At 40.4% G+C, this 26,564-nt stretch overlaps 1 protein-coding gene across 7 annotated transcripts in view; it reads right to left on the bottom strand.

The window, feature by feature from the left end:
• Window positions 1-6,957: 6,957 nt before the first annotated feature.
• The window catches only part of LOC128745362 (leucine-rich repeat-containing protein 24), a 476,411-nt gene continuing 456,804 nt past the window's right edge, over window positions 6,958-26,564 (bottom strand). For all 7 annotated transcript variants that reach the window (XM_053842419.1, XM_053842420.1, XM_053842418.1 and 4 more), the window contains 2 exons: window positions 17,554-19,305; window positions 6,958-17,465 (listed from right to left, as the gene is read on the bottom strand). In XM_053842419.1, coding sequence (XP_053698394.1) covers window positions 16,414-17,465; window positions 17,554-19,087 — 2,586 coding nt within the window. In that variant the 5' untranslated portion in view covers window positions 19,088-19,305 and the 3' untranslated portion in view covers window positions 6,958-16,413. The remainder of the gene's footprint in view (window positions 17,466-17,553; window positions 19,306-26,564) is intronic.

Here is a 26,564-nt window from a genome sequence, read left to right on the forward strand (position 1 = left end):
GCTTTCAGGGCATCGTTTCCGTCCGCTAGCGGAAGTCGTATGGTGGCTACCTGGGTCCCGACAGGACCGTTACGCAGGCGAACCGCCTCGGTTGTCACCACCACTCCACTTTGCTCTTTGAGGGCTTGTACGACCTCACACACATCGGTGATCTCATCCAGGTTTTTAAGCTGGAGAGTCATTTCTGGTGTGAGAGCACGTACCTGCACTCCGTCCCCGAGCACTCCTTCCGCTATCGACTTGTATGCGGAACTCTTCTTGGTGGCGTCCTTCTTCAACTCAAGGATCATTTCGCCCGTGCGTGAGCGGCGGATGCGCCGCACGGCCGCGCCCAGGTCCTTGAGTAGGGCATCTCTTCTCATGGCCTTCAGAAGCTCCGAGTATTTCGACCCGTCGGTTTTCAGGATAAGAGTGTCGCCCTTCTTCGCTCGCTTCCCTGTCGGTTTAGGTGAAGCTTCCTCATTTCTTCGTCTTGGCCGTGACCTCGATCCACGGGCCACCCGTCTGGGTGTTTCCCGCTGCTTGGTCGGTTGGCTCCACCAGCTCGCTAGCCTGAGGGCTTTTACCGATCAGGCGTTTTTTTGGTCCACCAGGGGTGCCATCCCCCGGGGACTGTCTCAGACGCTTGGCTGATGCCTTACCGCTGTTGGTATCGTTGTGTGACGTCGCAACAATTGCAGAGGCGTACCGAAGTTTCACTCGGTAACGCAAAGTGGATAGCTGATTGGTCTGCAAAGGCAGCATAACAAGTGCTTTTAAAGCAGCAACACAGGCGTTTCCGGACATGTTCAACACAGTGCTGCCAAAATGCCTAGAAGATGGTCACTTGTCAGACCAATGGAAGATCCACAGGTTAGTGCTGTTGCCGAAGTCAGGAAAGCCTGCTGAGGATTACCCTGAAAACCCCTCGAGAGGATCATCCTGAACAGACTGACGAAGTACACGGAAAATGAACATGGTCTGACGAACATGCAGTCCGGGTTCCGGAAAAAGAAGTCAACGGTAGAGGCTATTCGCACAGTAGTCAAGTGAGTAGCGAAGTCGTCCAAACAGAAGAACTGGAACTGGAACTGTACTGACTTTGAAGCTACCTAAAGGTGCGATGATCGGCGAGTCCTAGTTCCAATCGGCCGGCCGCCAGCACAGCTAGGGCTATATGGGAGGCGAGTCCTAGTGGATTGGCGAGTCACTGAAAGAAGTGGAAATACTGGTGACAAAGAAAGATCGAGAACTGATTACATAGGGCAAGGCCACAAAATGCCCACCATAAAACTGAGGTGGTGCTGCTGGTCGGCAGCTGTGAAGATGAAGGCGGTGAAGGCTATCAATGCGGTAGCCAGAATCATGCCAAATAGTTACGGGTCTGGTAGTAAACAAGCGGCGGTTGCTGACTAGTGACCATCGTCGATGTTGCGGTATGAAGGTCTGGTCCAACCAGGAACGCGGCACTACGATGCAAGAGGAGCTCCGCGAAGATGAATACGTTCCGGCTCATGGCTGTAAGAGCCGCTAGTGCGTAAAACACAGCAGGTTCTGTTGATTCGCGTCATGGTTGGGATGTCCTGGTTTACAACCTCGACCAATGAGAAGATTCGACTTTCTTTTACATTAATTTGGCATCAAACAAAATACACTGTCGTGTCACAATTGTATTTGAATTTTTATTAGATAAGACCATAGCAATTCTTAGTACTTCATGAGCGAGAAAATGGCATTAGGCCATCCTTTCAAATTGTGGACAAAAAGAAAACAACTGAATGAAAAACCGGTTTTTTGTGTGCGGGATGAGTGACGTGAACCGACAAATTTCACCACGCTGTCAGTTGCTTTTCCGCCGGTATTCTGGGAAACGAGTCGAATGACTGGAAACAATCATTTTTGGGTGCCAACCATTCGCCGCAACTGGCATTAATTCGTGAGAAAAACAAAAATAAATGTATACCTAAATAAATTATTTACAAAAATATATTTGCATTTGTTTGGTAGTACGCACATGCTGACCTTGACAGTTGCTCGAGGGATTTCGAAGAACTGAGTGAATTATCTTCAATTCCGTCAGCGCCAAAACAGGTGGAAATGCAAATGACAGCGTGTACGGAAAACTTTTTCGTTCGCGTCACTTGTCTTTCAAAGTTATTCCCGCTGACTAGAAATAATGTGAGAAATAACGTTCTATTGGACAGATGTCTGGTACCAGCTGTACCCAGCTGATGATTAAGCACGGTACAAAAGTCATCAAATTTTTGTAACAATTGCCTATATGTACTATATCTGATAGAAATATGCCTTATTGTAATTTGACTCTTTCCTAAGAAAATCGAAGCCCTTCAAAAGCTGAGATTCAAAATTATGAACAGTGCGAATACCAAATTAGATTTAGAACAAAATAAACACTATTATTTGAGGGGTACTTACGTTCGGTGGATTCTCAATTATTCACTGCTTCTGCGAACCATTCTACGTTTGTTAAGAATAACACACGTTTCTAACAATTTGAATCATTACCATCAGCATTTTGAATCATTACCATCACACCTGAACTGAAAATGACACTACTGAAAATCACGGCCTATTGATCTCTATTACAATCCACTGTGCGTTTGTTTCATGACTTCATGTTCTCACTATTCAATGAGACACAAAAAGGTGTGTCATCAGCCAAAATTAAATTCCACTAGATTTTCAATTGATTTTTATTTCTGCTTACGCCGATTTCTCATTTTTACAGTGAACGTTTCTGAATGTTCAATTTTTATCTCAGATTTTCCCCTCGTCTTTTTTTTTGTTGCGTATTCTGTTGTGTTTGTTGCTGCCGTTTGTATGATTTTTTTCTTCTTCGTTTTTTATTCTGTTCAATGTGTAATCTTCCCCCCGCTTTTGTATTCGTGAGAAGTGTAAACTATTTAAGAACTAAATGAAAAACCATATATATATTAACGCATATTTATCGATTTCATAAATCTCCGATAATCCGGCTTATAAGACTACAAGTACACTTGATCTTAACACGGGGACCGCGCCGTTCAGGCGAGCCCCCGACACGACCTTTCCACCCCCTTCACCACATTCGCGTCTGGCTATTTCGTTCAGAAATGTCGTATTTCGGCTGCTATCCCGACAGTTGTATGTGTAACTCTGTTTGTACGACGCATGTACAAATATATTTCTGTGTGTGTTTGTTTGTGTGTATGTCTGTAAACAAATTAGGTCCGGCGGTAAACAAGTGCCCCTCCCTCCCCTTTAACTCAGTAGTTTGCGGATGCAATTCAAATACTTAAACTAAATAAGGCATGCTGCAGTGGAAAACGGAGTTGCACAAACAATGGAATAATTTTTGCTAATCGTTGCTTTCGTTTGTATTCATTTGTATGTTTCATGTTTAGCTAGATTTTTTTCCGCCTCAGTTGGTTCTGCGCTAAACCCGGTCTACCGGTTGAGTTCGCGAGCGAGACAGAAATCCGGATTAGGCACTCGGTGCCGGCATTTCTGTTTGTTTTTTTTTTTTTTTTTTCGTCAAGCCCCCTATGTGACACATACGCCTGGCTGCTGGCTACCGTATGCTAATGAAAGTTTCAATGTGAAAACCTAGCAAGCATGAACTATATAGCTGCTGCTGCCCGCAAAATTAGTTTGTGTTTTATTTGATTTTATGCACGAGTTTGTATAAAAAAAAACAGATTCACCTAGCCAACTGTGTCCTTAAAAGTTTAACCCTCTCGCTCCCCGCTCGGCTTAGGCTTTGCCAGGCTCATTTTCTGTTATCAGAGTAATTATTATAATTATGCATACTATGTACAATGCTTTAATCCTAGCCCCTCCTGCTGGCCTCCTCCTCTCTTTCGTTTATAATTTGTTTGTGTTTTTCTTTCAACTTGCGTCTCTGCGTTTATTTAATTTTTGTTTCGTTCTTTCTCATTAAACTTTGAATTTGTTTTTTTTCTCAGTCGATTGGCACTCTTGTTATTTTTTTTTTTCGCTTCTTTTACGCGTTAATTATTTCGTATCTAATTATTTCTCGCTCGCACTCGACGACATCGTGGCAGCGTGCTGCCGCCCACGCTAGCTTGCCGGTTAGCTGGCTAGCTGGTTGGCCGGGTGCCAGAATCAGCACTTTCTTTTCGCACTCAAACTCAACTCAAGCTGAAGGAGGATGCTGATAGTAATATGTTGGGTAGCAGCAAAGCAAATGTAAACTGACGTGGTGGCTGCATTTGGTTGGGTTGTGCATTGCTTTTTTCCACTAATGAATTTAAGGACTAATCCTGTGACTGTGGGAAGGAAGAGGATTGGCTTTTACCGGCGATAGCTGTGTGACATCGCAGTTCGTTTTATTCGCACTTTTTTCTCTACCGTTTGGCAGTTGGGATGAGTTGGCTAGGAAAGTGTTGCTATTCGATGCCACTCTGGTGCAGAAGGAATTATCGAATAGTGTTTTATTTTTTCATTCTAGTTTCAAATGATTTCTGATCTTAATGGATCCATGAAGATAGCTGGTTTTAAAATCATAACAGATTACTTGTCGCATTAGTATAGTTGGACGATTGAACACTATCCAGCTTTCCATTAGCGATAATGGCGGACAGTGTCAGTATGCTGTTAGTCGATTTGGATATTTTCACCGCTATTCTATATTTCGAACGGATTGGTATTTCGAACGAAAGTTTTTTCGAACGAAATTTCCGCTAGTAAAATCAAATGAGCAAAACATCTCGTTCGAAACAAGACGAACGAAATAAAGATTCGTTCGAAATCCAGAATAGGGATGTTTATGCAGATGAAATCAAACACGCTCAATCATCGTTGATCCATTGCAAAGCTATGAATTTTGCAATTTGACACCAATAAAAGAATCTTTCTCCTTAGTGTTGTCCAACTTCTACTTATCGGAAAATAAAAGTTAAAAACGAGCGGCTTCATTTTGAATCTAACTTTTTCTTTTACTTTTTCAATAATATTTAAATTACAAAATGGGCAAAAACGAGCTCGTAATCCCAAGAATTATAAGCCGCTGGTTTGGAATCTTACAAGATACCTATGCCTATGTAACAAAAAAATGCAGGAAATCGATTGGTGATGGTTTCATCCTGCGCAAACTTCGGGAAGTGGTCCATTTTGCTCTATTATCCCCAAAAATCATAATAAAAGCTAATTAAATAATACAGAAACTTCTTTGCCGCCCGTTAAATGAACTCAAATAGCTTCCGAATGTTGTCAGAACATCAGAAGAATTAAATTACATCCATTCCATACTGTGCGAAATGGAAGAATAGTCTATTTTGCCCAATTCACCCCCACATACATAGATAACCTAGTTAAAGCGATTAAAACTAACTCAAAGGCAAAAACAGTCTTCAGAAAATATGTGTATTTTATCATACTGAACAATTTTGGAGAACAGTTGAAAGCAATAAATAAATTGGATGCAAAGTTATTGGGCAGAATGGATTTTTATGTGTACTTTTTAAGCAAATCATGATATCTCGCAACTAGTTAAAGATATATAGTTACTATATTCAGAAAAGTTACTCATTTCAGTGTGTTCTACAATTTTTCTGAAGAAAAAAATTTTTTTTGGACGGATTAAAAAAAAAAAAAAACAAAGGTTTGTATCATTCTGATAGATGAATGTAAGATCACTCCAATAGTTTAAAAAGATGCGCTGTATTTTATTGATAATCTTCTCTAAAGACACCATCGCTAAAAAATTAATTTTTTACGCAATCTATACCTATAAAGAAGGATTTATGTCTGTCTGTCTGTCTGTCTGTCCGTATGTTCCTTATAGAATCGAAAACTACTGAACCAATCGGCATGAAAATATGCATGTAGAGGTTTTTTGGGGCCAGGAAAGGTTTTAGTGATGGTTAGAAACCCCTCCCCCCACTAAGAGGGGGGGCTCCCATACAATTGAAACACAAATTTCTGCATAACTCGACAACTAATCAAGCAAATAGAACAAAATTTGGCATGTGGGTGTTTCCGGTGACAAGAATTTATTCTATGGTAAATTGAGACCCCTCCCCTCTTTATAAGGGGAATTATAACTCCTCTCCCCTTTAAGAGGGGGGGTTTCCATACAAATTTCCTCATAACTCGAGAACTAATCAAGCAAATGGAACTAAATTTGGCATGTGAAGGTTTTCGAGGGCAAGAATACTTTCTATAGTAAATTAGGACCCCTCCCCACTTTAAGAGGGGGGGCTCCTGTACCAAAGAAACACAATTTTCCTCATAACTCGAGAACTAATCAAGCAAATGGAACCAAATTTGACACGTGGGTGTTCTTGGAGACAAAAATTCTTTCTATGATGAACTGGGACCCCTCCTCACTTTAGGAGGGGGGGCTCCTATACAAATGAAATACAAATTTCCTCATAACTCGAGAGCTAATCAAGCAAATGAAACCAAATTTGGCATGTGAAAGTTTTCGAGGGCAAGAATATTTTCTATGGTGAATTAGAACCCCTCCCCACTTTAAGAGGGGGGGCTCCTATACAAACGAAATACAAATTTCCTCACAACTCGAGAACTAATCAAGCAAATGGAACCATATTTGGCATGTGGGTGTTTTTGGAGGCAACCATTTTTTCAATGATGAATTAGGACCCCTTACCTTTTTAAGAGGGGGGGCTCTCATACAAACGAAATACAAATTTCCTCATAACTCTAGAACTAATCAAGCAAATGAAACCAAATTTATCATGTGGGTGTTTTTGTAGGCAAGAATATTTTCTATGGTATATTTTCTATGGATTTCCCCACTTTAAGAGGGGGGGGGCTCCTATACAAATGAAAAACAAATTTCCTCATAACTCGAGAACTAATCAAGCAAATGGAACCAAATTTGACATGTAAGTGGTTTTGGACGCAAGATTTTTTTCTATGGTGAATTGAGACCCCTCTCTTCTTTAGAAAGCGAGTTATGGCCCATCTCCCCTTTAAGAGGGTGGGCTTCCATACAAATGAAATGCAAATTTCCTCTTATCTCGAGAACTAATCAATCAAATGGAACCAAATTTGGCATGTGGGAGTTTTAGATGGCAGAAATTTTTTCTAAGGTGAATTACGACCCCTTCCCCTTTTAAGAGGGGAGCTCCCATACAAATGAAATTCAAATTTCCTTATAACTTGAGAACTAATCAAGCAAATGGAACCAAATTTGGTATGTGGGAGATTTTGGAGTCTTGAATTCATTTTACGATAGTTAGAGACCTCTCACCTCTGTGGTGAGACTCTCATACAAATAAAACAGAAATTTTTGTGAAACTCAAAAACTAATCGAACTCGAGAAATTCGAGACTCTTCCATAAAACATTAGTCAATACAAGACCACAAAAACTATCTATAGTAACACTAGATCATTCAGGACGAGACGGTCGCGAGTGTTGCCGGTGACCCGCCGTCGGAAGCGCCACCCACTGGGGGGCTTGCAAAACTCGAGATTGTGACAAAGATCATCCGAGATTCACGATTTATGTACAACACAGGTTAATTTGTGGCAATACGAAGTTTGTCGGGTCAGCTAGTCTTATATATAAAAATGGATTTCTGTCTATCTATCTGTCTGTCGGGATATTCCTTATAGAATCAAAAACTGAACTGACTCAATCGGCGTGAAAATGTGCATGTAGAGGTTTTTGGGGCCAGGAAAGGTTTTAGTGATGGTTAGAAACCCCTCCCCCACTAACACACTTCCATACAAATGAAACACAAATTTCTGCATAACTCGAGAACTAATCAAGCAAATAGAACAAAATTTGGCATGTGGGTGTTTTTGGTGACAAGACTTTATTCTATGGTAAATTGAGACCCCTCCGAAATGCTTCTTGTTTCGACGCCATTTTTAGCAAAACTGGGCAAGCATAAACAAAACAAAAAATATTAACAAAAAGAGGAGAGAGAGAGCACATACATACACACATACATACTCTCATTTCTCTCTAAGCTCGTTTGTTGTTGAGCATAAGCCCCGCAAAAAAATTCCAAAATTTTAGTTGCCACCCGTTAGGTAACTTATTCCAAACCAGCGGTTTCTAATTCTTGGAATTACGAGCTCGTTTTTGCCCATTGTGCAATGGTTTCAAATCACCAACGAATTGCTCGACTGTTCAAGTTCAGGCTCCCGATATAGCGATGGCTCCTTCCTCGCTTGTTAAGGATTCTTCAACACATCCATCATGACATGATGATCGCACCACTGACCGTCTACTACGATTTCGCCCACGCAAATTTTAATAAAATTCAAACGATTCTCTGTAGCATTAATTGAGATGCAGTTTTGGACAATGACCATGATAATTCTGCTGCAGGGTGTGAAATGGGGAAGGCAAATGAGGAGCGTTCAATATAGCTCTAGCCATTCCAAGCCCCTTACCTAGCGCCTCCACGTGGCCATACCTGGTAATGCTCTTTTGAGTAGCCAAGCTAGGAGGTGCGATGCTGGGTGGTTCCTGGCTGCCTGATCTCAAAATCGAGGTTTTGGGCAGACGGCGCAGCCACACGACCTTGTTAATAGGTAAGCATAAAATAAGTTATTTCAATTATTTTTTTCGTTTAGGCTTATGAAGCACCTCCTGCTATATAAAACTTTGGCCAATACGAGTGTTAATACTGCACATGGATATTGGATACCAGAAGAAAAAATTAAACTAATTATTGGAAGCACTTATGGAAACTAAAAGGACGCAACTCTATTCCATTCGAAGGACTGCTGGTGAGATTGTTCTATTTTTATCCTTATATACCACATTTCATAAATAAACTAGAATGTGGGAGAGGGAGGGACCATCAGAGCACTTGTTTAAAGCGGTGGGCCTAGGGAGAGTGAAACAGTCAACTTTCTAGGGTTAATCTTGTCCCGATTAACAACACTTCGTGGATAATGAGCGGGCTCTGATCCCCACCCGCTGGAGTCATTCTGCATTAAGACGGTTTATTCAACGATTGACTTAGGCGACTTAGCCCTTGGAAGGAGATTCTCTAATGGTCCTTCATACAAGGGGTGGGAAGCATGACCAATCGTTGAATATCTTCAACTCTTTTTGACATGATAGGCTCATTGCTATGAACGGATGTTCTGCAAAGGCAGGTGGTAGTACCATATATTCATATTCAGGACGATGATAATTCGGCTGCAACAACATTCTCTAGTATTCTGAACTAACCCATCGATCGATACGTTCCAAAAAGAACACAGCCCGTTCGGAAGCAAGTAGCTTGGTTAGACACTGCTTTACTACGTCTGAAATCCGAGAGGATAGCTGCTCTCAGGAAAATCTCGAAACATAGTAGTTTACCACTATCTGTCGATCAACATGCGGTACAATTAATTACGTCCCTCCAGCTTCCGGAGCTACCTGAGAAAGGTCGAACGTAGACTGAAAAGAAATGCAAAATACTTCTAATGCATGTCAATGAACAGCGAAAAAACAACCCTTAAGTAACAATTTGGGCTTTATCATAGTCTAATGATGGCTTCTATGACCGTAATTGGTCATGAAAACCGCAATAAGAGTATGATAAAACTATAACTGTTACTTAGGCGACCTTCCATCGGTCATGCCCCTGGGTAGTGAATCTGCGAGCAACATAGAACAGATTTCCCATCAACTGTTCGCGCGGAAGTTCTCCAGTGTATTCATTGTCAACAAGTTGGCAAGAGTAGCAGTTTCCGCAGCCGTCCAGTACGTTCCAAAAAAGCAAAGCCTTGAGCTTATACCGTCTTCAGACATTGCTCTTCTTTATCGACAGACTTCGCAGCCGGCTGTTAGAGTACAGGAAGCTTACGGGGCTAGTGGAACGATCCTACTGACTCGTAGTGTGCGTTCCAGTACTTAGCCACTGTTTGCTATGCTCCCTATCGTCGAAGTCAGAGACGTAAAATGTACTGGTTGGTGACCAAAATCTGAAAACATTTGACATTATTTCTTACGGCCAGTCATACGGCAGATTTCTAGTACACACGCACTGAGAAGAAATACCAGAACATCGATAACATCGCTTGCTCGTCGTGTCGTACACACTTCGGAGCGGCAAAGACACGCTTCAATATTCTAGCAGCATGCATGACAAAAGGTGTACTGGTTTTTGATATTCTCGTTTGCTGCTTTTTTCGTATGCCTACAGCTTTTCCTCAAATAATGCGGATTCAAAAAAGAACGTTTCCAAAATTGAAAACGAACTCTACTGCATCTATTCTTACGAGATCTTTCAAGTAGTGATCAGCCACAAAACAGTACCATAATGCAACAATTTTCATTATAAGAAGTTCAGGTGAAAAACGCCTCAATAATTACACCTTATTCTCTATCGCTTGTCCATACTATGCCAGCTAGCACTGTAAGTAAAAAGCGGCAAATGCCTGTCATTTCTATACTGTGACATTTTCTGCGACTGGTCACAGTGGAAATAAGAATGTTTACTTATTATCATGTACGTATTCGAGCTAGTTTCAACGCCTAAAGAGACAGACTCTCTCGATACAGAAACTATACGAAGCGGCGGTATTGGCTGAGATTCTGACTTGACACTGCAAACTGGAAAATGTATAGAAAAAATGTAACCGTTTCGGTCCCTGGACGAAGCGATGGTCATATCAGTCGTTGCGAAGCTAAAATCCTCTCGCGCTATCGTACCGGATGGTCGATGGTTTTATTTCAAGAGCCTTCACTGTTTACTCTGGAATCCCACAGGGCAGCCCCCTTGGACCTGATTGATCTTTCTCGTCTACTTCAACGTTGTCAATTTCCTGCGCAAATGTCCACGAGCAAATCGTCATTTGCTGACGATCTTAAGCTGTATGCAAAAGTAGAGAAACCGTCCGATGCCGCGGTTCTACAGGAGCAGCAATCAATTTTTGCGAACCGCGTGATGCTGAATTCCGGCAAATGCGAAGTTATTACATGCTCCAGGAAATCTAACCCTCTCGTCTTTGACTACCCACTATTAGACGTGTCTTTACGTCGTGAAAACTGAGTCAAACACTTGGGAATACCGCTCGACTCTAAGCTCGATTTCAAACAACACACCGCATTTAGGTATTGTCGGCAAGGCCTGCGCTCCAGTCTGGAGCCAAACGAGAAATCTGGTTGCCGAAGACCAACAAAGCTGCGGATTAGCATCGCCTTCCAGCAGAGAAATGCTGGCAACGGTTCTATACTGGGGTATTTCCACTATTTGGGAGGAGTAGAAGCTACAGAAAGAATAGATGGAAGGAGTTCTTTGTCCCCTCTACAAAAAGGGGGATCACTGCCCGACTGGTGCAACTATTGCGGCATGACGCGACTAAATGACGCCTACAAGGTACTCTCTCCGATCCTCAGATTAAATTTTCACCACCCGACAGATTTTGTAGAAATGTCGAAAATACAACGTGTCTTTATTGACTTCAAAGCAGCATACGATACAGTCGTTCGAGAACAGTAACGGCAGGTTATGTACGAATATGGTTTTCCGGACAAACTGACGCGGTTGATCAGAGCTACGGTGGATCGAGTGACGTGTTTCGTGCGCATCTCGGCGACTCTCTCAGGTCCCTTCGCAACTCGACGAGGATTGAGACGAGGTGATGGTTTATCCTACAAGCTAAATAATACGCAAAACATAGTTCTTCAAGACGGGTGTAGGCACGAGAGGTACGAATATCAGCTTACAAATGACACTGACATTGTAGCAAACAAAAGCTGAGGATTTGGTTGCAAATCAATGTGTCGAAAGTAGAAACTTGAAGGAGAAAAACAAGCGCCTTTCACGGACGGTAAGCGTTGACAGTGGCAAACTAGAGATAGTAGGTAGATTCGGGTATTTTGGGATACCGGATGACCGCGGACAACGTCATAAGTAAGGATATCTAACGGAGCAATCCAGCAGAAAAGCAGACCACACCGTGACACCGACTTTCAGAATTGCAAATTGTGCTCTCACCTGAAAAATTTAGGTGAGGTGACTGTGAGGATAAAGCAAAGGCAAAGCAGCTGGAAAGGACGGCATTACGCCGACCTTTTGGAAGTCAGGAGCGAACGGCTGTTTTGTGCAATCCATCAGGTTATACTAAAGGTATGGACTGAGGCGGAATTACCTACGGACTGGTTGGAAAGACGGACTCGAATGCAGCAATTCGCGAGGCATTACTCTCTTGAATTCTGCATACAAAATTCTCTCCCGCATCCCGTTTCTCAGACTGAGGCCGTTGCTAGAAACTTTTGTTGGCGAATACCAGTGCGGTTTCTGAGGGGGACATTCCACGACGGACCAAATATTCACCCTGCAACAGATCCTCGATGAATTCCGGGAATTCAACTTGCAGACTCACCATTTGTTTATAGACTTCAAGGCGGCGTACGATTCAGTTGAACGAAATGAGCTGTGGCCGAATATGCTTGAACATGGTTTTCCAACAAAACTGATTAGGCTGATACGTGCTACCCTTGATGGTTCAAAAACAAGCGTCAGGATAGCGGGTGAGACATCGGACTCGTTTGTGACGTTAGATGGTTTGAAGCAAGGTGACGGGCTATCGAATTTACTGTTCAACATTGCATTGGAAGGTGTTATTCGAATGGCAGGCGTGCAGAGAAGCGGTACCATCATCACGAAATCTCGTATGCTCCTAGCTTTAAAATTGTAGAAGATTATGACAATCGACTGAAGGAAAGTTAATAAACGTACGTACTGATACCGGTTTCGTACGCAAAATAATGTAAATAACTGCTGAAATTATTTACCCGCGATTTTTTTAATTAAAAAAAAATTACGTGCGTACATGGTCGCATATGATGCCATGGGCTAGATCTTGATGATGCCAACGGAATCTTTGTTCTCATACTGATAACCCAATCCTTTGCTACAGTTCTTAACATTCTTTCCGATGCGATGTAAAAATTTACTTTTGCAACCTGAAATTATAGAAAAACTCTTACTTCGGTGGCTTGTTTTAGGTATGTGAAGTGAAGCTGGCTATGATCACCGGAGTTTATACCCGAAGAGTCCATTCATCTGCATCCAGTGGGATTTACTCCCATCATCCCGCATCCCATCCCATCCCGCAGCAGTAGCGCTGCTAGTAGAGCAATCCATGAAATCCCAACGTTAATACTATGTAAGCCGGTTAGCTTGAAGTGTGTTACAGGTTTAGAGAGAAACGTAGAATATGGTGCTGATAGCTTCCCGCTTAAAGGAAGCTATGCAAGATGACTGAATATCACATTGGCGATCCGGCCAAATTGAACCATTTGTGTATTTATGAAAGTAAAGTTTTTGTTTTGCAATTGATGCAGTGAACCAGAAGGTTGTTGAGGTAGGAAAAGGAAAATGAAATCTATTTTTGTAGCGCGAATAATATTGAACAATTTTAAATAGAATTAACAAAAGGGCGAATGTCGCAAATGTAAACAAAACGGGTGAGAGTTATTTTTTGCTGGATCAGTATAGGAAAATCAACCCTCACTCGGTGTGTTTACGCTTGCGACATTCGCCCTTTTGTTAATTCTATCTGCAATTCTTGGTAGATTCGATTGTGGAATGGTTAAGCTGGATGAGCACATCCGAGATCTGATGAAATTATTTCCTGCGTCTAAAGCTTCAGTCCTACTTCCTAACCCTAATAGAACCATCAGAACCCTAGAAGTTTAACGTGAAGGTATATGGAGGGAAGCTAGTTATGATCACCCGGGTTCATACCCGAAGAGTCCATCCATCTGAATCAGGTGGGTTTTACTCCTATCGCTTAAAACGGCAAGCTATATGTCACATTCCAGCGTTACGGGACACCATCCACACAATCAGTTGCTATTTCATCAAATCCCTGGCATTCAAGTGGAAGCTAATGTCCTCGTTAATGAACTATTTATCAAAAAATGGCAAAACAGGAAGCAGGTTAACACAGTAAAAATTGGTACTGATTCTGTCCCATAGCACTGGAATGTGTCATATAACTTTACCGGAGAAAGCATCCAAATTCATTTCCAAGTTGGTTAAACTACTGAATCAGCAACCAGCGCGACAAGGGAAACCACCGCCTTGTGTCTCACTGCAAACTTTGTCCAACTGGTAGAACGATACAATCTGTGGAATCCCAACGTTAATACTATGCTAGCCAGTTAGCCTGAAGTGTGTTACAGGATCAGAGAGAAACGCGGAATATGGTGCTGATAGTTTCTCGCTTGAAGGGAGCTGTGCAAGATGACTGTAACGCTGAATATCACATTGGCGATCCTGCCAAATTGATCATTTTGTGTATTTGTGAAGGTGAAATTTTGTTTTGCAATTCATTTCTGGTTGTTGAAGCAGGGAAAATGAAATCTAGTTTTGCAGCGCGAACAATAGTGAACATTTCTCGGTAGATTCAATTGTGGAACGGTTGAACTGAATGAACACATCCGAGATCTGATGCAATTATTGCTTGTGTTTGAAGCTTCAGTTCGGTTTATCAACCACAAGAGAACCATCAGAACCCCAGAAGCTTAACGTGAAGGTGCGTAGAGTGAAGCTAGTTATGATCACCCAATTTAATAAATGAAGAGTCCAACCATCTAGACCTGGTGGGTTTTACTTCCATTGTTCAAGACAGAAATCTGCACGACTTCACAGGAGAAAGCTTCCAAATTCATCCCCGACTTAGCTGACCTACTAGACCTACTGGACTGGAACCTACGACAAGAAAGAAAACCACTTTGGGTCCCACTGCAAACTTTGTCCAACTAGAAGAGCAATTTGTGAAATCCTACTAGAACACTGAATAACACATTGGCGATCCTGCCAAATTGATGCTTTTGTGCATTTGTAAAGGGGAAATGTTGTTTTTGCAATTCATGCAATGATTTAGGGGGTTGTTGAGGTAAGGAAAATGGCATCTAGTTTTGCAGCGCGAACATAATTGAACAATTCTCGGTAGATTCGATTGTGGAATGGTTGAGCCGAATGAGCACATCCGAGATCTGATGCAATTATTTCTTGTGCTTGAAGGTTCAGTTCGATTTAATTTCTCAACCATTCATCTGGATCAACTGCGTTTTACTACCATCGTTCAAGACAAAAACCTACATGACTTCACAGAAGAAAGCATCCGAATTCATTCCCGACTTGGTTAATCTATTGTACCAGCAACCTACGACAAGGAAAAACCTCGCTTTGTGTCTCACTGCAAACTTTAGTGGAATATGGTGTTAACAGAATGCAGTTTAAAAATTTTCTGTATCAACACCATTGATGATTGGTTTTAACTCGATAAGTTGCATCGTTTTCGAATAGTCGAAAAAAACAAATCGCGTAAAAACCTCAGAAAAGGTGATTTTGCTGTATTGTAAATTGTTTACAATGACACACGAAATGCGTCCAGCTCACCACTGTAACCGACAATGCAAGGAAAATTTAACGCATTCACGCACTACACAGTTAGAGGAAAGAAGACCTTCTTACCAGGCTTCTCAGCAGATTAAGATAATAGGCCATTGCAACAAGGATCCTGCCGTTCCATTCCCCTAACCCGAAACCGAAACCGAAATTACCGCACTTTTTCCACCGCCAATTCTAATTTGAATCTTTTTTTATAATTAATTCCGGACGTCCTTTCTGAATGTGTTTTAGTGACCAGATCCCGCAAAGAAAGAAAGATAATTATATTCATCCCGTCGTTATCTACTTGTAGAGAAAACTTCGGTTAGATTGCGATCGTTTAAATGTTTAAAAGTTAATTTCTCGGTTCAAGCAGAAAACTTTCCTGCAATAAAAAGACAAAAAAGCCGAAATTTTATCACCAGCTACACTTATTTTTAGCTCTTCATCGTGTGTAATCTAATTTTTTTTTGTGCTGCTGCCGCCGCCACAATTCACACCCGGCAAAAAAACGGAGGCTCCATCCTTCAGCTTCAGCCTTATCTCTCACACGCTCGTCTTGAATAAATAGCTATTATTTCCATCACTTTACCACTTTCGCTGGCATCATTATCAAACTATAGCATACAGTTTTTTTTTGTTTAATCAACATTAGTCTAGTTTAAACTTTTGATCCTTCGTCTGCCGTTCTGCCACTTTTTTGTGTTACAATTTTCGTGTCATTTTCTTATAAAACAAACAATATTACCTAGCATAATATATAGTAATAGTTAATAGTAATGCTATTTCATCGAGTTCATAAAGATTTCTTGTCGCTTGTATACACATCAAGTTCAATCACCGTTCGGTTCGTCCTTGCGCTATATAGTTCTCACTTTCAACTTCAATGTACGTTCAAATAGAGTTAGAAAAAAATAATTATTACCTATTTCTTCGAATATACTATATCGAATTCATATATATTAGCATATATATACTTGTTTGTTTCCGTTTATCAACTACTCACACGACCCCCGGGGCGCACCCGAAGTCCAGAGTTCTGTACCTCCCTCGTTTGCTTCCCTTCGAACGACCGAGCGTTTCCTAAACCTCGGTACCGTCTTCACCCTCCTCGGAGAACAGCGGACTGGTGCTGCTTGTACTGACCAGCCCACCGCTGCCGCTGGCATTGGTAGTGTTGTTCGGTATGCCGACCGTTCCGCTCGCTATGCTCGGTGGCTTCTTCTTAGGCTTCGGTGGTGGTCGCGGTGGCACTTTACTTCTACTGTGGCTACTGCTACTACTGCTGGCAGTACCGTTGAGGCCCATGGTTCTGCCGTAGATCGATTCGAGACCGGCCGGCAACGGCTTCCCGGGTGGTGATTGTCCTCCTGCTCGTGTTGCTGCTTTTTCCGTGCCCCCCATTTCCGGAATCGATTCGTAGTTGCTACCGGATGAGCTGTTGTGCATCGATGTCGTTGCTGAGGCCGTTTGACCGCCGGGGGTCGCTGGAAGTGGTCGATTCTTCATACTGTACGTACTGTTGCTACTGCTTCCGGCTGACCGCGAAGCTTTGTTTAGTTTGAGCGTCGAATTGCCGGATGCCGTCGTTCGGAGGCCTAGATTGTCATAAACCGGCTCGGTCGCGGCCGGTAGCTCACCGATCGATGTAGGGCTCGTTGGTGGAAGCAATTCTGCCGTCGTGGCCGTTGAATTGATCGACGGCGTCCAACTCGGTGTGCGAGGCTTGCGGGGAATGGTTACGTAGCCCTGTTTCATCACCACCTGCGGATAGATCAACGGTGCCGGTGTGAAGGGCGAGTTCGATCGCTGCGCAGCAATCGCTATCGTTCGACCGGTTTTGGGATGCTGCAGCGTACGGAAGCCAACCGGAACCTGACCGCCAGCCAGCGCCGGACTGTGCTGATAGATCGGACTCGACAGCGGTGATTTGCCGTAGATTCGACCATCGTGAATGTTCGACATCGAACTCTGAATCGACGGTGACTGGGGAAAGCGTGTGCTAGGGAAGGCTAGCAGATCTGGTGGCAGATTGGCGGTCCCATAGCCACCGCTTCCGTCATCAACGTAGGCCGTGCGGGATCGCGGTGTGGTGTCCGAAAGAGCCACCGAAACCGTTTCCTCATCCTGAGCGGCTGAAAAAAAGGCGAAAGAAGTAGAGGGAAGAAAGTGTTAGTTCGAATACAATTGCTTCGATTCATTTGCTATTTTATTTATACTCACCAAAACCAGTCTCCTCCAGCAGAGTCTTTTTCACCTCGTGCCCTTCGTCGTAGTCCACCTTATCGTTCGCCTCGATGTCCGCCCGTCTGGGTGGCTTCTCCACTGGATTGACCTCCGTCAGTAGGCTCTTTCGCATCTCCAGGATTACCGATCCACCATCCAGAACCGAACCGTCCGATGATTTGTCCATCTTGGAATTGACCAGCCCATTTTCGCTGAGTGAAGAATTTTTCTTGAACTTGCGCGCTTTGCGACAAACGCAGCACAGCACGATTATGGTCAGTATCAGGATAACGAGTATCGCCAGCACCACGAACAGAACGATCCACAGAATGTCGTTCGTTCGGTTCGGTGTCAGCTTGGCTGGTTCCTTTTTCAGGTCGAAAAATTGCTCACTCTCGTCGGTTCCGCCGTTGTTGGTCGCCTTGCACACATACGAACCGCGGTCCGATGCTTTCAACCCGACAATGGTAAGTTCCGAAACCAGAATCTCACTATTATCTCGGCCGGAAGTGCGCACGGCGTACGTGACACTTAGTCGTTTGTCATTCTTAGGGAACGGCCGCTTGTGGAACAGCCAGTCTACTTTCGGCAGCGGAAGACCGGTCACCTTGCAGGTGAAGGTAGCGTTCTCTCCTTCACTCGGATAGATGATGCGATTTTCGACGATCTGCGGACGACAGGCGAATTCGTCCAGGTGGATATTGTTCCATTCCTTACCGGCCAGATGTGAAGGTTCGGCGCACGTCGTTGGTGACCGGTACAAGCTGCGACTTATCACGAATTCGCTAAAATTACGCAGTGTGCAGCTGCAATTCCACGGATTGTTCGTCAACGATAGGCTGGTCAGTTTGTCCAGATTTAGGAACGTTTCCTTCCGCAGATTCTGCAGTTTATTGAAGTCCAGTTCGATTTGCGATAAAGCCGGTACGTTGGTGAAACTGTGCAGAGCTATCCGATAGATACGATTGCTTTGCAGTTCGATTTTCGTTAGAAATTTCAAGTTTTGGAACAGATTGTTCTCTATTCGTTCGATTTGGTTGTCGTTCAACATTATCGCTCGGATCTTCTTCAGATCGTCGAACAGACCCGGATCAAGCCGCTTCAGTTTGTTCATCGACAGATCCAGCTCGATTAGAATGGTCAGATTTCGGAAAGCATCCCGATGTAGACTTTCGATGGTGCTGTTTTTGATGTACAGTTTGTGTAAGTTCTGCAGGTGCGCCTGCATCAGCTCTCGGCTCCGAATCTCCCCGATGTAGTTGTGGGACAGATCTAGTACCTGCAGTTCCGAGCTCATATCGGTCGGTACCAGTTCCAGATTCTGGTTAGTACAGTCAGCACTCTTTTTACCGCTCTTCCAGCCGCATTTACACTTGTTGCACTGCAGGGTGAAATCGGAATCTGCGTGCCCGCTTCCTGCTGTCACCAGCAAGCACAGCCCGATAAGCAGCAGCACCCACCACACTGATAGACCCCCTACCGTCGGGTGCCACCGCTTTCTCCGTTGATGTCGCTGTTCCTGGGAATCCATCGTCGGTGGTGATAGCTCCGGAAGCGCTCCAGGATGCTGATGAAATGCGGAAATTATGAATCTTGTCCCGACGGTGCTAGCTGCTGCACTGGCGGCCGACCAGCATTCAGCACACGGGCGTCCGCCGTGGGTGGCTGTCCGTCTGTGATGCGTCGTTATCGCTCCGTCCGTTTGCTTCCTTCGCCGCTGCTGGCGATTCCGTACGAGATTGCTCTAATCTGTGAAACGGCAGAAATGAGAAGGTAAATAAAATTAGTTAGTTGAAAGTTGTTCCTCGGCGATATTAAGTCTGTTTGTTCGGTGATAAGCGCAGTTGCCAGTGCAACTCTCTCGAGATTTTACGGCACCAGCAACCAGCATTATTGGCAGAGGGTTTTGGCTCATAAATGTAAATAACTCTTCAGATTTTTTATTACTAAAAGTAGGATTATTACACGAGGGTTGGTATTTGCAGAGCAGAAATATACAGATTAGGTGAAACTTTTTCTTTTAGGTATCAGTAAAAAATGGGCAAGCATCGTTCACTCAAAATTTATTTAATATGGGATTAATATTATGTTTGTATGGCAGTAGGTAAAGTATGCATCAAGTGCATAAAACAAACAAAAACTAATACATCAAAAAGTTTGATTTAAAATGTAGAAAAAAATTCAATATGTCAAAAGGTCGAATTATTGGAAAGCCAGAAAGTTGAAAAGTTGAGAGCACAAAGTTAATGAACATTGTCATATGGATCATTCCACACGAAGAGTCCGAGAAACGAACAATTCGGTTCAAATTTCGCCAGATTGTTCGTTTTCTGTCAGAAAGCAAAAATCGAAAATTTGGTATCGATCGGACATTCCCTCGATTAATGGGAGCACCTCCATTTTTAAGGAAAATACCCTTTTTTGTCAAAACCTCTTTATTTTCTTTTGCATATATCTCCGGAAATATTGGGTTGAAAAAGACACTATTTTCACATTTTTAAAGGAAATTACCCAAGGAATTCGAAAAACATATTAATTTTAAGCACCAGTGCTGCCAAATATTTTTAAGCTCAATTTGAAAATTAAATTTACATTTTTGCTCAATAAAGACAATTTTAACTCAAGAATTTCAACTTCATCGTGTTTTGCAGATTTTGTTTTACATAATAATCACTTATCGTCCTGAGGAATTCTTTGCCAATCCCGAGATACAGCGTTTTAAAGCAAGCAATTCCCCATTTTTAATGTAAAACTAAGAGCAAAATAACTTATACAATATTTAGCAAAGTTTTTCTTAACAGTGTTGCCAGCTTTCCAGTTTTTCGTTTGATTTATAGCACTAGATGAGGAAATGTTACTTCAAAAAGGCGTAAAATAAACGTTAGTTGTTTGATCACAGCCTTGTAAACTGTTTTCCATCTCGCTAACAGACATGAGCTTTTATCTTCTTTGTTTATTGCGTTTATTGTTGCTAGGAGACTAATATTCCCTTAATTAATGTAACTAATCATGCAGGTAACTGAAAAGTTGGCAACACTGTTAAGGCAAACCTTTTTATATACTGTATAAATGCTTTGCCGATATGCCAAAGTATTTTTACATTGCGTAAAGAATTACTGCTTTAAAAAAAAGTTATTTTGCTCCTAGTTTTACATTAAAAATGGGAAATTGCTTGCTTTAAAATGCTGTATCTCGGGATCGGCAAAAAATACCTCGGGGCGATGAGTGATTATTATGTAAAAAAATCTGCGGAACACGATGAAGTTGAAATTTTTGAGATAAAATTGTCTTCATTGAGAGAAAAATGTAAATTTAGTTTTAAAATTGAGTTTAGAAATGTTTGGCAGGACTGGTGCTCAAAAATAATATCTTTTTCGAATTCCTTGGATGATTTCCTATAAAAATGTGAAAATAGTGTCTTTCTAAACCTAATATTTCCGGAGATATAAGCAAAAGAAAAAAAAAAGGTTTTGACAAAATCGGGTATTTTCCTTAAAAATGGTGGCGCTCCCATTAATCGAGGGAATGTTCGATCCGTACCAAATTTTGGATTTTTACTTTTTGACCGAAAACGAACAATCTGGCAAATTTGGTTCAAATCCGTGAAGGTCGATTACACGTTTGAACTTTTTCTCGGTCACTTGGCATGGAATGACCCATATATTCAAATAAACAAACCAACAAAATTGGGACATCAGTAGCGGAGTGATTTAAAACATTAGATCTAAACACCTAAAAAAATCTACAATATCTGCAAATCTAAAATAAATCTGCAGGAAATCTAAAAGAAGGTTACAAGAAGTTTTAAAGAAGTCTAAATTTTTTAATAAGTCCACAAGAAGTCTAAAAAAATCTTAAAGAAGATTTGAAAGAAGTTTAAAAAAGTCTTTAAAAAGCCTAAAAGAAATCTAAAAAACTTTTAAAAAAGTTCAAAACAAGTTTCAAATAAGTGCGGAAGAAATCTGAAAAAAGTATAAAGAATGTCCAAAAAAAGCTTTAAGAAACTCTTAAAGAAATCTGAAAGAATTTTAAAAGAAGTCTAAAAATGCTCTAAAACTAGCCACAAGGAAATCTGGAAGAAATCTAAAAGAAAGCAAAAAGGGTTCTTAATTAAGTCCAAAAGAAGTCTGGAAAAGGTTAAAAGAAATCTAAGAAAAATCTAAAAGAACACTATAAATAGTCTTACTGAAGTCTTGTAGTAATCTAAAGGAATTCTAAAATAAGTCTAAAAGAACTCTAAATCTTGCAATCTAAGAGTTCTAAACAAGGTCCAAAAGAAGTCCATAAGAGTTCTAAGTCTAAAACCAGGTTAAAAAAATCCTAAAACAAGTGTTAAGTGTAAAAAATCTGAAAGAAGTCCAAAAATCTTAAACAGTGCTAAATAAAGTCTGAGAGAGGCCTAGAAGAAGTCTAAAAGAAGCGTAAAAGAAGTCTAAAAGACGTTTGAAAAGGCCTAAAAGAAGTCTAAGAGTAATTTAAAAGAAATCTAAAAATAGTCTTACAGAAATCTTGTAGGAATCTAAGCGGTCTGATAAAGTCTAAAAGAAGTCCATAAGAATTCTAAAAGTCTACAAGCAGGTTAAAAATATCCTAAAATAAGACATAAATAAGTTAGTCTAAAAAAATCTAGAAGAAATATAAAAGACAAAAACAGTTGTAAATAAAGTCTTACAGAATTCTAAAATAAGTCTAAAAAGTTTGAAAGAGGCCTAAAAGGAGTTGAAAAGCATCCTAAAAAAATTCTAAAAGATGTTTAAAAAAGTCTAAAGAGAAGTTTAAAATAAGAAGAAGTACAGAAAAAGTTTGAAAGAAGTATAAAAGATATCCCGAAAGAAGTCTTAACAGACTTTAAAACAAAACTGAAAGTATTCTAAAAGAAGTCGAAAAAACTCTACAACTAGTCATAAGGAAGTCTACAATGAATTTCAAAAAAGGCAAAAAGGGTTCTAAATGTAGAAGTCTGAAAAAACTAAAAGTAGTCTAAAAAATCTAAAGGAACTCTAAAATAGTTTTAAGGAAGTCTGGTAGGAAGCTAAAGGAGTTCTAAATGAAATCTAAAAAAGTCCAAAAGAACTCTAAAAGTCTAGAAGGAGGTTAAAAATATTCTAAAATAAGTCCAAAATAAAAAAGTTTAAAAAAATAAAAAGAAGCTTAGAAATCTAAAACTGTTCTAAATCAAGTCTTAGAGATATCTGAAATATGCCTGAAGAGGTCTAAAAAAAGCCTAAAAGACGCTCAAAAAAAATCTTAAACAAGTTTAAAATAAGTCTAAAAGAAGTTTGAAAGCGGTCTGAAAGCAGTACAAAAGATATCCCAAAATAAGTCATAAGAAACTCTAAAAGAAGCCTGAAAGAATTCTTAAAGGGATCTAAAATGCTCTGGAATGGATCTAAAAGAAGGCAAAAATAGTTTTAAATTAGGTCCAAAAAAGGTTGAAAAAGCCTAAAAGAAGCCTAAGAGTAGTCTAAAAAACTCTAATAAAAGAAATCTAAAAGAACTCTCAAAGTATAGAAGCAGGCTAAAAAACATCCAAAATAAATCAGTCTAAAAAAACTAAAAGAAGTCTAAAACAGTTCTAAATAAAGTCTTGAAGAATTTAAAAATAAGTCTAAAAGAAATCTGAAAGAGGCCTAAAAGAAGTCTAAAAGAAGCCTAAAATAGAAAGAATAAAAAACTCTAAAACTTGCCTTAAGGAGGTGTGGACGGAATCTAAAAGAAGGCAAAAAGAGTTCTAAATGAAATCTAAAAGAATGCGGAAAAAGCTTTAAAGAAGTCTAAATGTAGTCTAAACAGTCTGAAAGAAATCTAAAAGAACTCTAAAAATAGTCTAAGAATTCCAAAAATCTAGTAGTAGGTTAAAAAATCCTTCAAAATAAGTCAATTTAAAAAAAAATCTAAAAGAAGTCTAAAAGTCAACAACAGTCCTAAATAAAGTCATAGAGAATTCTAAAATAAGACTGAAAAAGTTCTGAAAGAGGCCTAAGAGAAGTCTAAAAGAAGCTTATAAGAAACCTAAAAGACGTTTTAAGCCTTAAACAAGTTTAAAATTAATCTAGAAGAGTAAAATAAGTCTAAAAAAGTTTGAAAGAAGCTCAAAAGATATCCCAAAAGAAGTCTTGAGAATCTCTCAAATAAGTCTGAAAGAATTCTAAAAGAACTGTAAAAAAGTTGTAAAACTTGTCATAAGGAAGTCTGGAAGAAACCAAAAAGAATTCTAAGTGTAGTCCAAAAGAAGTCAGAAAAAAACCTAAAAAAAGTCTAAGAATAGTCAAAATCTAAAAGAACTCTAAAAATAGTCTTACAGAAATCTGGTAGGAATCTAAGAGTTCCAAATTAAGTCTAAAAGAAGTCCATAAGAATTCTAGAAGTCTAGAAGCAAGTTAAAAATATCCTAAAATAAGTCATATATAAGCTAGTCTAAAAGAAATCTAAAACAGTATAAAAGTCCAAAACAATTCTAAATAAAGTCCTACAGAATGCCAAAATAAGTCTGAAAGAGGCTTAAAAGAAGTCTAAAAGAAGTCTAAAAACAAGTTTAAAATAAGTTTTAAAAAAAGAAGTTTTAAAAAAAGTTTGAAAGCAGTGTAAAAGATATCCCGAAAGAAAAGTTAAGAAACTTTAAAACAAAGCTGAAAGAATTCTAAGGGGGTCTAAAAAACTATAAAACTAGCCATAAGGAAGTCTGCAAGGAATTTAAAATATGACAAAAAGAGTTCTAAATGCAGTCTAAAAGAGCCTAAACAAAGTCTAAGAATAGTTTAAAAAATCTAAACTCTAAACTAGTTCTATAGAAGTCTTATAGGGATCTAAAAGTCTAAAAGAAAACTAAAAATAATTTTAAAACAGTCTGGTAGAAATTTGAAAGAGTTCTAAATGAAGTCTAAAAGAAATCCATAAGAATTCTAAAAGCAGGTTAAAGCAGCAGATTAGGAGGTCTAGAAGTAAGTTAAAAATCCTAAAATAAGTCCAAAATAGGTCAGTCTAAACAAATTTAAAAGAAGTCTAAAAGTCCAAAAGAGTCATAAATAATGTCTTAGAGAATTCTAAAATAAGTCTAACAGAAGTCTGAAAGCGGTCTAAAAGAAGTCTAAAACAAGCCTAAAACATGCTAAAAGAAGTCTAAAAGAAATGCTGGTCTAACAAGCCAGTCGTCGTATGTTTGAATCGCGGTTAGGCGGTGCTGCTAGATAGAGTCCAGTCTCTCGATAAAGAAGTGTCAAGTCTTAGAAAGATGTTTAAGTCCAAGGTTTTGTTTTACTAAAAGAAGTCTGAAACAAGTTTGCATTTGTTTTGATAATGTGAATTTCGAACAAAAAACTTGTACTGTCTCTAGAAATTTTTTTACTCATTTTTCCTGTTTTTTCTTTTTGTACTTATATCTGACTCTGTCCGCGGTCAAGCTGTAAACTCTTTTTTTGAAAAGTGAGGAAGTGTCTGGTGCGAAGAATGATAAAATTGGATGAACTGGGAAATTTTCAATACATAGGACAACAATATATTGAGTTGTCCTATGACAGATGGGACTCCAATCCACGCCCTTTGTGTTGCCGGCCTGGCCGAATGTTCCATTGCTCTAAACTACTGCCGCAACCTTATATTCCGAACTCTAGTAACTAATTTTGTTCTTATTCACCCAATTCTATCATTCCACACACGCACCACATGCTCGCCTCGCCCAGCTAGCACCAACTCGTATATCAATGCTCGAAAACTATCGTAAATATCTCCCAACAAACTCGAAGTCGTAACTAAAGCTGGATAAAGTGGGATCAAGTTGATTTTCTGTCGTATATAATAGTAATAACTGACATACATACGATTTTCAGCACAAAGAGCGTAGAGTAGTACGGAGCGACTCGCGCTTAATCGGATATTATCGTATATAAATACTTATATAGTCGTAACGCACAAAATTATTCGTAATCACGTATATCGCCTCCAAAATAGTACGGATATGCCAATTTTGCGCATGAAATACGATTTATTTAGCATGTATATGTGCGTAATGCTGAATTTTACCTTTTTTGTATATATGAAAATGCTAGCTGGGCGACGACGATATTGTTTTTTGTGTGATTGCTCCTTGTTTCTGCCGCCGAAAAGATAAACTGCTATCTACTCGGTCAGCGCGATAGAAACGAGCAGGCTGTTGCCGGACATCGCTCTGGCTAGCTTAGTTATTTACCACCGCCGGGTGGGTTTTTCGTACATACTCATTCCTTAATCTGTAAGCGGTCAAGACGTAAATCGACTAGACTGAAGTTTACAGCAATAAAACATTCGCCCGAAATGACAGCAATATATTATTTTTAGCATATATATATATCGAAAATTTTCCAGTTCATGCAATTTTATCATTCTTCGCTCCAGACGTTTCCAAAAAAAGCAAATCAAAGCAAAGCCTTGGGCTTGAACGTCTTTTCAAAAACTTGATCCTTCTTTATCGACAGCCTTCACAGCCGGCTATTAAAGTACAGGACAGCTACGGGGCTAGTGCAACAATCCTACTAACTCTATCTAGCAGCACCGCCTAGCCGAGATTCGAACATACGAGGACTGGCTTGTTAGACCAGCATCGTACCTCGAAACCAACTGAGCGTACAACTAGACACTTCGACGCTTTCCAAAAAAAAAAAGATATCCTAATTTTTCAACACAACCAACCACAAATGAACCAATAGGAAGACAAATCTTGGACCATCAGTGGTTATCAACTTACCAAAGTTCGACCCATCGAACAAATTTCATCTTTCATTCCTCTGGTATTTATGCACTGTTTCAAGATAGATCTACAAAGCAAATTGAGCCTTGCACGACCTGGGCGTTCGCGATAGTCGACAAAAGCTTTAAACCATCGAGTCGCATTCCCCTTCCAACCCTCGAAACCAAACGGGGATCCGACGCCAAACCAAATGTAATATAACATAAGAATTGAATTAATTTTCCCATCTGCTACCGTAGCATCTCTATCATTGCAGAATGCTCCTTCGGCATCCAAACCGGGCCTG

Source organism: Sabethes cyaneus, chromosome 1 (genome assembly GCF_943734655.1).
Source record: "Sabethes cyaneus chromosome 1, idSabCyanKW18_F2, whole genome shotgun sequence".
NCBI classification, from domain to species: domain Eukaryota; kingdom Metazoa; phylum Arthropoda; class Insecta; order Diptera; family Culicidae; genus Sabethes; species Sabethes cyaneus.